The following is a 13,930-nucleotide window of genomic DNA, read 5'->3' as shown; positions in this document are numbered from 1 at the left end:
GGTTGCTAGTTGCTGCCCTTCCATGGATGGGTTGCTAGGTGCTGCCCTTCCATGGATGGGTTCCTAGGTGCTGCCCTCCTATGGATGGGTTGCTAGTTGCTGCCCTTCTATGGATGGGTTGCTAGGTGCTGCCCTTCCATTGATGGGTTGCTAGGTGCTGCCCTTCTATGGATGGGTTCCTAGGTGCTGCCCTTCCATTGATGGGTTGCTAGTTGCTGCCCTTCCATGGATGGGTTGCTAGGTGCTGCCCTTCCATGGATGGGTTCCTAGGTGCTGCCCTCCCATGGATGGGTTCCTAGGTGCTGTCCTCCCATGGATGGGTTCCTAGGTGCTGCCCTCCCGTGGATGGGTTCCTAGGTGCTGCCCTCCCATGGATGGGTTGCTAGTTGCTGAACTCCTATGGGTGGGTGATGTATTATGTGGCGCAGCACTCCTATGGTTGGGGTACTTGTTCTGGCCTCCTTAGCTCGGGGTTCTTCCTCGCGGCGCGGTGGGCTCCTATATTTGGTAAGTTGTCAGTTGTGTGAAGTTACAGATTACACGTTGCCTTCATTCTGCGAAAGAGGAAATTGCCTCAATACTTCTCTTTTCTTATCACAGCTCAAAGATGAAACAAGAAAAACCACCGACGAGCCGTCAGAGGGAAGTCACAGCCAGCACACCATGGAGGTCCTGACACTCTACCATCGGGATTGTCCTCCGCTATGAGGGGTGGCTGATGGTGGTAAGAATCCTTCTAATGACCTCTAATGGAGAATAAGACATTCTAGACTTCTGTGGTCTGGGGAAGGTGATGGTGAACTCACTACTACCCCCAGCTGGTGCTGGTAGACTGCAATACCCCGTGCAGGAGCTCTGTGTGTATGGTGGGGGGAGGGGGAGGATTGTTGTTGGAGGGTTCCACCACTCCTGGTTTCTGTAGGATTTTATATTTTTTTGTAATGAATTACATCTCAGTCGGTACGAGACACGTATGAGCGTTGGTGTGCATGCTCAGGGGTGTGTGCGTAGACGCTCATGCACACTCGGCACCGGAACTGCCACAAAATGGTCTATATGAAGTGGACAGGGTGTCTTCTTGTTCCTGATTTTTCCTTCGACCCAACCTGATACTCCCGCCTTCCAATGAATGAACCGCCTTGCCTGTGACCGGCTTCTGGATCCTTGTCTGCCTGTTGCTGACCCCAGCCTGTGTTTTGGACTCCGCTGCCCGACTGACCTCAGCCTGTATCCTGACACTGCCTCTGCCCTATGTCCCTGTACGTCACTGCCCGACTGTTGCTGACCTCAGCCTGTATCCTGACACTGCCTCTGCCCTATGTTCCTGTACGTCACTGCTCGCCTGTTGCTGACCTCAATCTGTATCCTGACACTGCCTCTGCCCTATCCCCCTGTAAGTCACTGCCCGCCTGTTGCTGACCTCGGCCTGTATTCTTACACTGCCTCTGCCCTATGTTCCTGTACGTCACTGCCCGCCTGTTGCTGACCTCAATCTGTATCCTGACACCGCCTCTGCCCTATGTTCCTGTACAACACTGCCTGCCTGTTGATGACCTTTGGCCTGTATCTTGACACTGCATCAACCCTATGTTCCTTTACATTGCTAGCTGCCTGTTGCTGACCCCAGCTTGTATCCTGTCGCTGCCTCTGCCCTATGTTCCTGTAAGTCACTGCCCGCCTGTTGCTGCCCTCGGCCTGTATTCTGACACTGCCTCTGTCCTATGTTCCTGTACGTCACTGCTCGCCTGTTGCTGACCTCAATCTGTATCCTGACACTGCCTCTGCCCTATCCCCCTGTAAGTCACTGCCCGCCTGTTGCTGACCTCGGTCTGTATCCTGACACCGCCTCTGCCCTATGTTCCTGTACAACACTGCCTGCCTGTTGATGACCTTTGGCCTGTATCTTGACACTGCATCAACCCCATGTTCCTTTACCTTGCTAGCTGCCTGTTGCTGACCCCAGCCTGTATCCTGTCACTGCCTCTGCCCTATGTTCCTGTACCTCACTGGCTGCCTGTTGCTGACCTCGGCCTGTATCCTGACACCGCCATTATATCCCACCAGCCAAGAGTCGTCATCCTGTCTGTCATGTGACTGCCGGGAAAGTATCCCAATAAAAAGAGATTGTAAAAGGAAAGTGACAAAAAGGCTATGAGGAAGTGACAGGAGAGCCGGAGCAACTGCTGGAGCACTACAAGGCCCAGCATGTCCCAGAATCCTCAGGAAAACAATGACACTGAAGGATTACTATAATAAACTACAAGCTACTCTAATGAAAGAGATCCCGAGACTGATTCCAGACGGGCCGAGGAAGCGGACCTCTCACTTCCAGCTTCTAGAGATCGGATTTATCTAATGATTAGGAGTGGGCGGAGTCATATAGGCATGGGCGGAGTCAGAAGTGATTGTGTCGGGTAAAAAAAGTCTGATTTAGTCTTTATAGAAATCTGCGGAGTCAGGACCATCCACACATCAAATGTCAGCCTAACCCTACAAATAACCCTAACACTAATTCTCTAACACTCACCATAACACTAAACCTTAACACTAATTGTGACACTAGCCCTAATGCCAACAATAACACTAACCCTAATGCTAACCCTACAAATAACCCTAACACTAATTCTAACACTAATTCTAACACTAATTCTAACACTAGCCCTAACACTAACCCAAATGCTAACCCTAAAACCAACCCTAGTGCTGACTCTAATGGTAACACTAACACTAATTCTAACACTAATTCTAACACTAATTCTAACACTAACCCAAATGCCAACAATAACACTAACCCTAATGCTAACCCTACAAATAACCCTAACACTAATTCTAACACTAATTCTAACACTAACCCAAATGCTAACCCTAAAACCAACCCTAGTGCTGACTCTAATGGTAACACTAACACTAATTCTAACACTAATTCTAACACTAATTCTAACACTAACCCAAATGCCAACAATAACACTAACCCTAATGCTAACCCTACAAATAACCCTAACCCTAATTCTAACACTAATTCTAACACTAATTCTAACACTAGCCCTAACACTAACCCAAATGCTAACCCTAAAACCAACCCCAGGGCTGATTCTAATTCTAACACTAATTCTAACACTAATTCTAACACTAACCCAAATGCCAACAATAACACTAACCCTAATGCTAACCCTACAAATAACCCTAACACTAATTCTAACACTAATTCTAACACTAACCCAAATGCTAACCCTAAAACCAACCCTAGTGCTGACTCTAATGGTAACAGTAACACTAATTCTAACACTAGTGTTCTCCATGATAATAGCACTGGCCCCCCAGCAAATCCCCAATACTAACCATCAGGCAAAGTAATCCAAGTGCTAATTCAAACACCAACCCAAATGCTAACCCTTAAAATAACCCTAACACTAACCTTAATACCAACTCTAATGCTAACACTAATATCATCCCTGATGCTGGCAATCTCCTATTACTAACCAAAAGGCAAAGCTTAAAATGAATCCCAACACCAACCCCAACGCTCTCTCTAATCCTAACACTAACCTCACTGCCTAGTACTAGCCCTAAGGCCACCCCTAATCCCAATGCAAAGCTTATCACTAAATTTTAACCCTAACACTAATGGTAGACTTACTACTTCATGTCATGTGACCCCCATGTCAGGACAGAGTGATCGAAGGGTGAAAGGTCAGACATAGTGAGAGGAGGAAATGCCGGCAGTGAGATGACATAACGGGGTGCCGATGATGTCATCATGCCTTGTTGGGGGTCTTCTGCCAGAATATTTCATCCTGTGTCACCACGGGAGGTTTATTTATTAAAACTGGAGAGTGCCAAATCTGGTGCAGCTCTGCATGGGAGCCAATCAGCTTCTCACTTCAACTTGTTCAGTGAAACTTTGACAACAGATCCTGGAAGCTGATTGGTTCATGCAGAGCTGTTAGTAAATCTCCCCCCCATTAGTTCATCCAGAACTCGGCAATCGAAATATTCTGTATTTAAAGCCCAAATGAACTTCCAGATTTTATCCTCAGGCTTTCTCAACCTTTTAACCCTAGAGGAAGCCCAAAAATAATTTTCATGTCTCGAGGAACCCTTCCTAAAATCAAATCATCAGGGCTCAATAGGAACAATGCTCCTTCTAATGGTGGTCAATAGGAAGAATGTCCCCCTTAAAGACAGCTAAAAGGATATTTGGTGTCATACTGCTGGCTTTGCTAAGTGGTGCTGAACCTGGAACTCTGTAGACATCATGAAATAGGTGGTTCATCAGCCACAGCTCAAGGAACCCCTAGCAACCTCTGGAGGAACCCCAGGGCTCCACTGAACCCTGGTTGAGAATGGCTACTCTAGATTCATCCCAGATTGTATCCTCTAGATTCATCCCAGATTGTATCCTCTAGATTCATCCCAGATTGTATCCTCTAGATTCATCCCAGATTGTATCCTCTAGATTCATCCCAGATTGTATCCTCTAGATTCATCCCAGATTGTATCCTCTAGATTCATCCCAGATTGTATCCTCTAGATTCATCCCAGATTGTATCCTCTAGATTCATCCCAGAGTGTATCCTCTAGATTCATCCCAGATTGTATCCTCCAGATTCATCCCAGATTCTATCCTCTAGATTCATCCCAGATTGTATCCTCCATATTCATCCCACATTGTATACTCTAGATTCATCCCAGATTGTATCCTCTAGATTCATCCCAGATTGTATCCTCTAGATTCATCCCAGATTGTATCCTCTAGATTCATCCCAGATTGTATCCTCTAGATTTATCCCAGATTGTATCCTCCAGATTCATCCCAGATTGTATCCTCCAGATTCATCCCAGATTGTATCCTCCATATTCATCCCAGATTGTATTCTCCAGATTCATCCCAGATTCTATCCTCTAGATTCATCCCAGATTGTATCCTCCAGATTCATCCCAGATTGTATCCTCCAGATTCATCCCACATTGTATACTCTAGATTCATCCCAGATTATATCCTCTAGATTCATCCCACATTGTATCCTCTAGATTCATCCCAGATTGTATCCTCCAGATTCATCCCACATTGTATACTCCAGATTCATCCCAGATTATATCCTCTAGATTCATCCCACATTGTATCCTCTAGATTCATCCCAGATTGTATCCTCTAGATTCATCCCAGATTGTATCCTCTAGATTCATCCCAGATTGTATCCTCTAGATTTATCCCAGATTGTATCCTCCAGATTCATCCCACATTGTATACTCTAGATTCATCCCAGATTGTATCCTCTAGATTCATCCCAGATTGTATCCTCTAGATTCATCCCAGATTGTATCCTCTAGATTCATCCCAGATTGTATCCTCTAGATTCATCCCAGATTGTATCCTCTAGATTCATCCCAGATTGTATCCTCTAGATTCATCCCAGATTGTATCCTCTAGATTCATCCCAGATTGTATCCTCCAGATTCATCCCAGATTGTATCCTCCAGATTCATCCCACATTGTATACTCTAGATTCATCCCAGATTGTATCCTCTAGATTCATCCCAGATTGTATCCTCCAGATTCATCCCAGATTGTATCCTCCAGATTCATCCCACATTGTATACTCTAGATTCATCCCAGATTGTATCCTCTAGATTCATCCCAGATTGTATCCTCTAGATTCATCCCAGATTGTTTCCTCCAGATTCATCCCAGATTGTATCCTCCAGATTCATCCCACATTGTATACTCTAGATTCATCCCAGATTGTATCCTCCAGATTCATCCCACATTGTATACTCTAGATTCATCCCAGATTGTATCCTCTAGATTCATCCCACATTGTATACTCTATATTCATCCCAGATTGTATCCTCTAGATTCATCCCACATTGTATACTCTATATTCATCCCAGATTATATCCTCTAGATTCATCCCAGGTCCTTTCTGAAGAAAGAAAACTGTAAGTGCTCGTTTACTCTAAAACACATCAAAGTACCTCCCTTTTATATGATTTTCTGCTGTGTTTTTTATGCTTTTTTTAAGCTTTATTAACCACTTGACCACAGGGCACTTAAACCCCCTTCCTAACCAGACCAATTTTCAGCTTTTGGTGCTCTCACATTTTGAATGACAATTACTCAGTCATGCAACACTGTACCTATATGAAATTTTTGTCCTTTTTTTCACACAAATGGAGCTTTCTTTTGGTGGTATTTAATCACCGCTGGGTTCTTTATTTTTTGCGCCGTAAAAGAAAAAAGACCGAAAAATCTGTAAAAAAATAAATTTTTCTTCATTTCTGTTATAATATTTTGCAAATTAGTAATTTTTCTTCATATATTTTGGCCAAAATTTATACCGCTACATATCTTTGGTAAAATTAACCCAAATCTGTGGATATTATTTGGTCTTTGTGAAAGTTATAGAGTCCAAAAGCTATGGTGCGAATATCTGAAAATTGATCACACCTGAAGTACTGACGGCCTATCTCATTTCTTGAGACCCTAACATTCCAGAAAAGTACAAATACCCCCCAAATGACCCCTTTTTGGAAAGAAGACATTCCAAGGTATTTAGAAAGATGCATGGTGAGTTTTTTGAAGTTGTCATTTTTTCCCACAATTCTTTGCAAAATCAAGGTTTTTTTTTTACTTTTTTTTTTTCCCACAAAATTGTCATATTAGCAGGTTATTTCTCACACACAGCATATGCATACCACAAATTACACCCCAAAACACATTCTGCTATTACTCCCGAGTATGGCGATACCACATGTGTGAGATTTTTACACAGCGTGGCCACATACAGAGGCCCAACATGCACGGAGCACCTTCAGGCGTTCTGGAGCACCCAGGCCAATTCTGACATTTGTTTCCTACATGTAAAAATCATCATTTATTAGCTAGAAAATTACATAGAACCCCAAAACATTATATATTTTTTTTAGCAAAGACCCTAGAGAATACAATGGCGGTCGTTGCAACTTTTTATCTTGCACGGTATTTGCGCAGCAATTTTTTTAACGCGTTTTTTTGGGAAAAAAAACTGTTTTGTGCTTTACAAAAACCAAAACAGTAAAGTTAGCATAATGTTTTTGCATAATGTGAAAGATGAAGTTACGCCGAGTAAATAGATACCCAACATGTCACCTTTCAAAATTGCACGCGCTTGTGGAATGGCGCCAAACTTTGCTACTCAAAAATCCCCATAGGCGATGCTTTAAAATTTTTTACTGGTTACATGTTTTGAGTTACAGAGGAGGTCTAGGGCCAAAATTATTGCTCTCGCTCTACCGATCGCAGTGATACCTCACATGTGTGGTTTGAACACCGTTTTCATATGTGGGCGGGACTTACGTATGCATTCGCTTCTGCATGCGAGCACACAGGGACAGGGGCGCTTTAAAATTTTTATTTTTTTTTTTTATTGTTCATTTTACTTTATTTATTTTAGTTTGATGCTTTTTTCCAAAAAAAATAAATTTTGACCACTTTTATTCCTATTACAAGGAATATAAACATCGTTGTAATAGGAATATGGCATGACAGGTCCTCTTTACAGTGAGATATGGGGTCAATAAGACCTCACATCTCACCTCTAGGCTGGGAAGCCTGAAATAAAAAAAAAAAAAACGATCCTGGCTTCGATCGTAGCGGTGAGTCGGTAGAAGCGCGGGAGGGGGGGACATCCCCTCTCGCCTCCCGTAAGAACGATCAAGCAGTGGAACAGCTGCTATGATCGTTCTTATGGTGTAGGGAATCGCTGGCTGAAAAAGCTGATATCTGAATGATGCCTGTAGCTGCACCCATCATTCAGATATCCCCGCACAAAGTCAAGGATGTTGTATGATGGCCGGCGGGCGGGAAGTGGTTAAAACGCTTTTTTTTTTTTTAACACAAAGTTGTCCATTTATACAATGTTTCTAACACATAGCATGTACATACCAAAAATGACACCCCGAAATAGATTCTCCTCCTGAGTACGGCGATACCCCATGTGTGAGACTTCCACAGCCTGGCCACATACAGAGGCCGAGTACAGCTGAGCATGGCTCAGCATGGCGGAGTATGGCGGGGTATGGCGGAGTATGGCGGGGTATGGCGGAGTATGGCGGGGTATGGCGGGGTATGGCAGAGTATGGCGGAGTATGGCGGAGTATGGCGGGGTATGGCGGGGTATGGCGGAGTATGGCGGGGTATGGCGGAGTATGGCGGGGTATGGCGGGGTATGGCGGGGTATGGCGGAGTATGGCAGAGTATGGCGGAGTATGGCGGGGTATGGCGGAGTATGGCGGGGTATGGCGGGGTATGGCAGAGTATGGCGGAGTATGGCGGAGTATGGCGGGGTATGGCGGGGTATGGCGGAGTATGGCGGGGTATGGCGGAGTATGGCGGAGTATGGCAGAGTATGGCGGGGTATGGCGGAGTATGGCGGTGTATGGCGGAGTATGGCGGAGTATGGCGGAGTATGGCGGGGTATGGCGGAGTATGGCGGAGTATGGCGGGGTATGGCGGAGTATGGCGGAGTATGGCGGAGTATGGCGGGGTATGGCGGAGTATGGCGGGGTATGGCGGAGTATGGCGGAGTATGGCAGAGTATGGCGGGGTATTGCAGAGTATTGTGGGGTATTGCAGAGTATTGTGGGGGTATTGCAGAGTATTGTGGGGTATTGCAGAGTATTGTGGGGGTATTGCAGAGTATTGTGGGGGTATTGCAGAGTAATGTGGGGGCATTGCAGAGTATTGTGGGGTATTGCAGAGTATTATGGGGCATTGCAGAGTATTGTGGGGGTATTGCAGAGTAATGTGGGGGCATTGCAGAGTATTGTGGGGGTATTGCAGAGTATTATGGGGTATTGCAGAGTATTGTGGGGGTATTGCAGAGTATTGTGGGGGTATTGCAGAGTATTGCACAGCATTGCATAGTAGTGAGGGATGGCTGAGCATGGATGGATGGATGGATGGATGTCTCTGTGCAGCGCTGTGGGCACTACACATACAGCCCACAGCGCTGCAGACATCCATCCATCCCCCTCTCCGCTCACAGTGTACCGATCGGTACACAGGAGGGGAGGAGAGGAACCGGCGTCATCTGTTTACATGTGATCGCGCTGACATTTGACGGCGCGATCACATGGTAAACGGCTGCGATCAGCGGCCATTTACCGGGATCCGTGATGCGCCGGGTCCAGGGGGCGCGCGAGAGGGGAATTCTGGGAGGACGTCATAGTACGTCCACCCAGAGTTATCCAACCGCCCTGCAGCCGTCATTCGGCTATGGGCCGGTTGGTAAGTGGTTAAAAATTGGCAAATGCCTCGTGTGTGTTGATTTTATATTTGTTTCATGGGGGCCCAGTAATACTCCATCTCATTGGTACCCTTGTTCAGCAGATCCCCTGCTCAGTAATAACCCCCAGCTCTGCTGATCCACACTCAGTAAGACCCCTAGCTCTGCTGATCCACACTCAGTAAGACCCCTAGCTCTGCTGATCCACACTCAGTAAGACCCCTAGCTCTGCTGATCCACACTCAGTAAGACCCCTAGCTCTGCTGATCCACACTCAGTAAGACCCCTAGCTCTGCTGATCCACACTCAGTAGTAGCCCACAGCTCTGCTGATCCACACTCAGTAAGACCTCCAACTCTCCTGATCCACACTCAGTAATAATCCCCAGCTCTGCTGATCCACACTCAGTAGTACCCCCAGCTCTGCTGATCCACACTCAGTAGTAACCCCCAGCTCTGCTGATCCACACTCAGTAGTACCCCCAGCTCTGCTGATCCACACTCAGTAGTAACCCCCAGCTCTGCTGATCCACACTCAGTAGTACCCCCAGCTCTGCTGATCCAAACTCAGTGAAACCCCCAGCTCTGCTGATCCCCAGCTCATTAGTATACTCATTCAGCAGATCCCCTGCTCAGTTGTACCCCCAGCTCTGCCGATCCTCCTCTCTCTCTCTCTCTGGTCCACGCTCACCTCCCGCTATATTGCCCCCCCGAAGGCCTAAGACTCTACACACCTTGTCTATGTACCTGGAATGTATTCAGCTGATCCCTACTTAATATTCCCTTATCTTCAGCCCTCTGCTTGTTTAGTGTGCCTGGTGTGGTGTATGGTGGACTCTCTATCTCAGTAGATTAATAAATTGTTCTTCTTCTTCAGGTGAAAGAACTCTAAGCCATCAGGATGTTGTCGGAGGCGTTCCTCAGCACTATCCTTTATGAGAAGGTGATGGATGGAATCTCTGGGCCGAAGGAAACACACCAGAAGAATTGCCTGAATTGTCCCAATAACAATGTGCACAGCGCAGAGGAACGCCGTTCCTGCAAGGTGACACCCCTTGGGGGTGGAGCCTGTGGCGGAGACGTGCTGGCCTCTAGCGGTAGTCCAGACTTGTACACCTCGTGGTCCAGCAACTACGCCAGCCTCTACAAGAATTACCCGGACCTCCACATTGGAGGAGACCACATGCTGAAGAAGAAGGACTCCGGCTGTGTCCTGGAGTGTGAGGATGGCCCAGTGCTGCTCTCCGTGGACATTGACAGCAGCAGTCCTCCCACCCACCTCCTGGAAGGACCTCCAGAAGGAAGTGATCTACGCAGTGAGGACAACCATGCCTTACCATCTGCTGCCTTCTCCAACTCCGCCCTCAATGGCTTCCTGGAGAAGAAGATGCAGGAGCTCTACAAACAATGCTATGAGGAGACGCTGGGGACCAACGGGTCCACCAACCCCGGCTGGCCATACGTCCTGATGGTCAACCTCAACCAGATGAGTCTGATGGTGTCGCAGGAGCAGAACATGGACCAGGCCAAGGCCAGAGAGGCCATACTGCAGTACCTATGCAGTGCCACCAGCGGGGGCAGCTCTGAGTTTATTACCCCCATCCTCCACATCTCCAGCCAGGACAATAAGAGGAGATCATCTAGCACTTTGTCCAAGAAGCTCCGCCCCTAAAAAAGTATCCGCTCGCCACACAACAAGACGTAAGGAACCCGAAGGCTCTGCTGGCATGGTGACTGGAGGTCAGAACTAAATGGACGATTCAAAAACCTTTCCCCTTAGGATGAACTCGGCACCTCCTCAAGCAGCTGCACATACTCATAGATGAGGACATAAAGACCTGGACACTAGGGGGCGCCGCTCAACCACAGCAAACATCATCTAAAGCTGATCAATCAACTGAATGACCATTTCCTTATCCTCTGCTGTAAAATGGTGTTTATAATGTGTGTCTGTCAATAGCTATTATTAATTCAAGCTGTAATCTGCTTATACTTTGTCCCCCTCCCCATCAGCATGATAATGTATTCTGCTTATACTTTGTCCCCCTCCCCATCAGCATGATAATGTAATCTGCTTATACTTTGTCCCCCTCCCCATTAGTATGATAATGTAATCTGCTTTTACTTTGTCCCCCTCTCCATTAGTATGATAATGTAATCTGCTTATACTTTGTCCCCCTTCCCATCAGTATGATAATGTAATCTGTTTATACTTTGTCCCCCTCCCCATCAGTATGATAATGTAATCTGCTTATACTTTGTCCCCCTTCCCATCAGTATGATAATGTAATCTGTTTATACTTTGTCCCCCTCCCCATCAGTATGATAATGTAATCTGCTTATACTATGTCCCCCTTCCCATCAGTATGATAATGTAATCTGCTTATACTTTGTCCCCCTCCCCATCAGTATGATAATGTAATCTGCTTATACTTTGTCCCCCTCCCCATCAACATGATAATGTAATCTGCTTATACTTTGTCCCCCTCCGTTTTCATTACATACCTCATCTTATACCCTGTGATGTCATCACCAGGTCTCTTATGTCATCATTGGGTCTCTGGGCTTCTACATACCTCATCTTATACCCTGTGATGTCATCACCGGGTCTCTTATGTCATCACCGGGTCTCTGTGCTTCTCTGTGCAATGCAGGCAGATCACGGCTGGTGGGAGGGGCCAGCAGGGGGTTGTATATAGCTGAAACCAGGACAGGGCTTGTCCAATAGGATGAAGGGTAGAGCATGTCACTTTATGGGACATATTAATAAAGGGACAATGACCCCCCCACATCTGTCTGAGGATCTGGGGGTGATCCTGGCGACTCCACGATGTGTTTTTTGTGAAATAATCTGAGTAATAAAATTCCAAAGGAAATTACCACATCTGTGTGCTTCTGTTATTCCAACCGCAATCCCTTCCCCCACAACTTCTCCTTCTGTCAGTCAACTTTCCTTTTCCTTTCATCATTTACAGTATATATAATATATACACAGAGAGTCACATATACAGTATATATAATATATACACAGAGAGTCACATATACAGTATATATAATATATACACAGAGAGTCACATATACAGTATATATAATATATACACAGAGAGTCACATATACAGTATATATTATAAATATATATATATATATACAGTGGGGGGGAAATGCTGATTGTCTCCCCTGTAGATGGTGTAAGTTTTGCCCCCTTACATAGAAATGAAGGGTCTATAATTTTTATCATAGGTGTATTTTATATGATAGAGACAGAATATCAACCAAAAATCCAGAAAAATCACACAATACAAATGTTATAAATGGAGTTGCAGTTCAGTGAGTAAAATAAGTATTTGCCCCCCTACCAACCAACAATAATTCTCCCCCCACAGACTGGCTACAGGAGGTGCTCATGTGGTATATATATGGAGTATATAGAGAGTGTATATAGTATATATGGAGTATATAGAGAGTGTATATAGTATATATGGAGTATATAGAGAGTGTATATAGTATATATGGGGGTATATATGGAGTATATAGAGAGTGTATATAGTATATATGGGGGGTATATATCGAGTATATAGAGAGTGTATATAGTATATATGGAGTATATAGAGAGTGTATATAGTATATATGGGGGTATATATGGTGTATATAGAGAGTGTATATAGTATATATGGGGGGTATATATCGAGTATATAGAGAGTGTATATAGTATATATGGGGGGGTATATATGGAGTATACACAGACACTACAGTAGGGGCTCATGTGGTACACAGATTAGTCCTGTCAATGTAAGAAGGTTCTCCTAACGACAACTCGTTATGTGTATAAAAGACACCTGTCCACAGAATCTCTTTCTTCCATCCAATCCTCACCATCATGGGGAAGACCAAAGATCTGTCAGAGGACGTCAGGGAGAAGATTGTAGACCTGCACAAGGCTGGAATGGGCTACAAGACCATCAGCAAGAAGCTTGGTGAGAAGGAGACAACTGTTGGAGTGATTATTCACAAATGGAAGAAATACAAAATAACCATCAATCGTCCTCGGTCTGGAGCTCCATGGAAGTTTCTCCTCATGGGGTGAGGATGGTCATGAGAAAAGTGAGGGATCCGCCCAGAACTACACGGGAGGAGCTTGTGAAGGATCTCAAGGCAGTTGGGACCACAGTCACCAAACAAACCATTGGTAACACAATACACCACCATGGATTGAAATCCTGCAGCCCCCGCAAGGTCCCCCTCCTCAGGAAGACACATGTAGAGGAACGTCTGAAGTCTACCAATCAACATCTAAATGATTCAGAGAAGGATTGGGGAGAAAGTTCTGTGGTCAGAGGAGACCAAAATTCAGCTCTTTGGCATTAACTCGACTCACCGTGTTTGGAGGAAGAAAAATGGTGACTATGACCCTAAGAACATCATCCCTACAGTCACATCATCCCTACAGTCACACATCATCCCTACAGTCACACATCATCCCTACAGTCACACCCCATCCCTACAGTCACACATCATCCCTACAGTCACACACGGAGGTGGAAACATGATGCTTTGGGGCTGTTTCTCTGATAAAGGTTCAGGCCAACTTTGCCACATTGAGGGTCCAATGGACGGGGCCATGTATTGTAAGATCTTGGAGGAGAACCTTCTTCCCTCATCCAGAAC

At 45.6% G+C, this 13,930-nt stretch overlaps 1 protein-coding gene across 2 annotated transcripts; it reads left to right on the top strand.

Moving 5' to 3' along the window:
* The first annotated feature begins 571 nt into the window (after positions 1-571).
* LOC141107367 (TLR adapter interacting with SLC15A4 on the lysosome-like) lies at positions 572-12,144 on the top strand. 2 transcript variants are annotated; one of them, XM_073598052.1, is made up of 2 exons: positions 572-724; positions 10,143-12,144. In XM_073598052.1, exon 2 carries the CDS (start codon positions 10,167-10,169, stop codon positions 10,935-10,937), a length of 771 nt encoding a protein of 256 aa, XP_073454153.1. In that variant the 5' UTR covers positions 572-724; positions 10,143-10,166; the 3' UTR covers positions 10,938-12,144. The 2 variants fall into 2 exon arrangements, with proteins under 2 accessions (XP_073454153.1, XP_073454154.1); XM_073598053.1 differs by lacking the exon at positions 572-724 and adding an exon at positions 5,877-5,940.
* The last annotated feature ends 1,786 nt before the right edge of the window (positions 12,145-13,930 follow it).

This window comes from Aquarana catesbeiana, linkage group LG09 (genome assembly GCF_042186555.1).
Source record: "Aquarana catesbeiana isolate 2022-GZ linkage group LG09, ASM4218655v1, whole genome shotgun sequence".
In the NCBI taxonomy this organism is placed as follows: Eukaryota; Metazoa; Chordata; class Amphibia; order Anura; family Ranidae; genus Aquarana; species Aquarana catesbeiana.
Note: the sequence above shows the minus strand (reverse complement) of the source record. Positions and strands in the feature narration are given on the sequence as shown.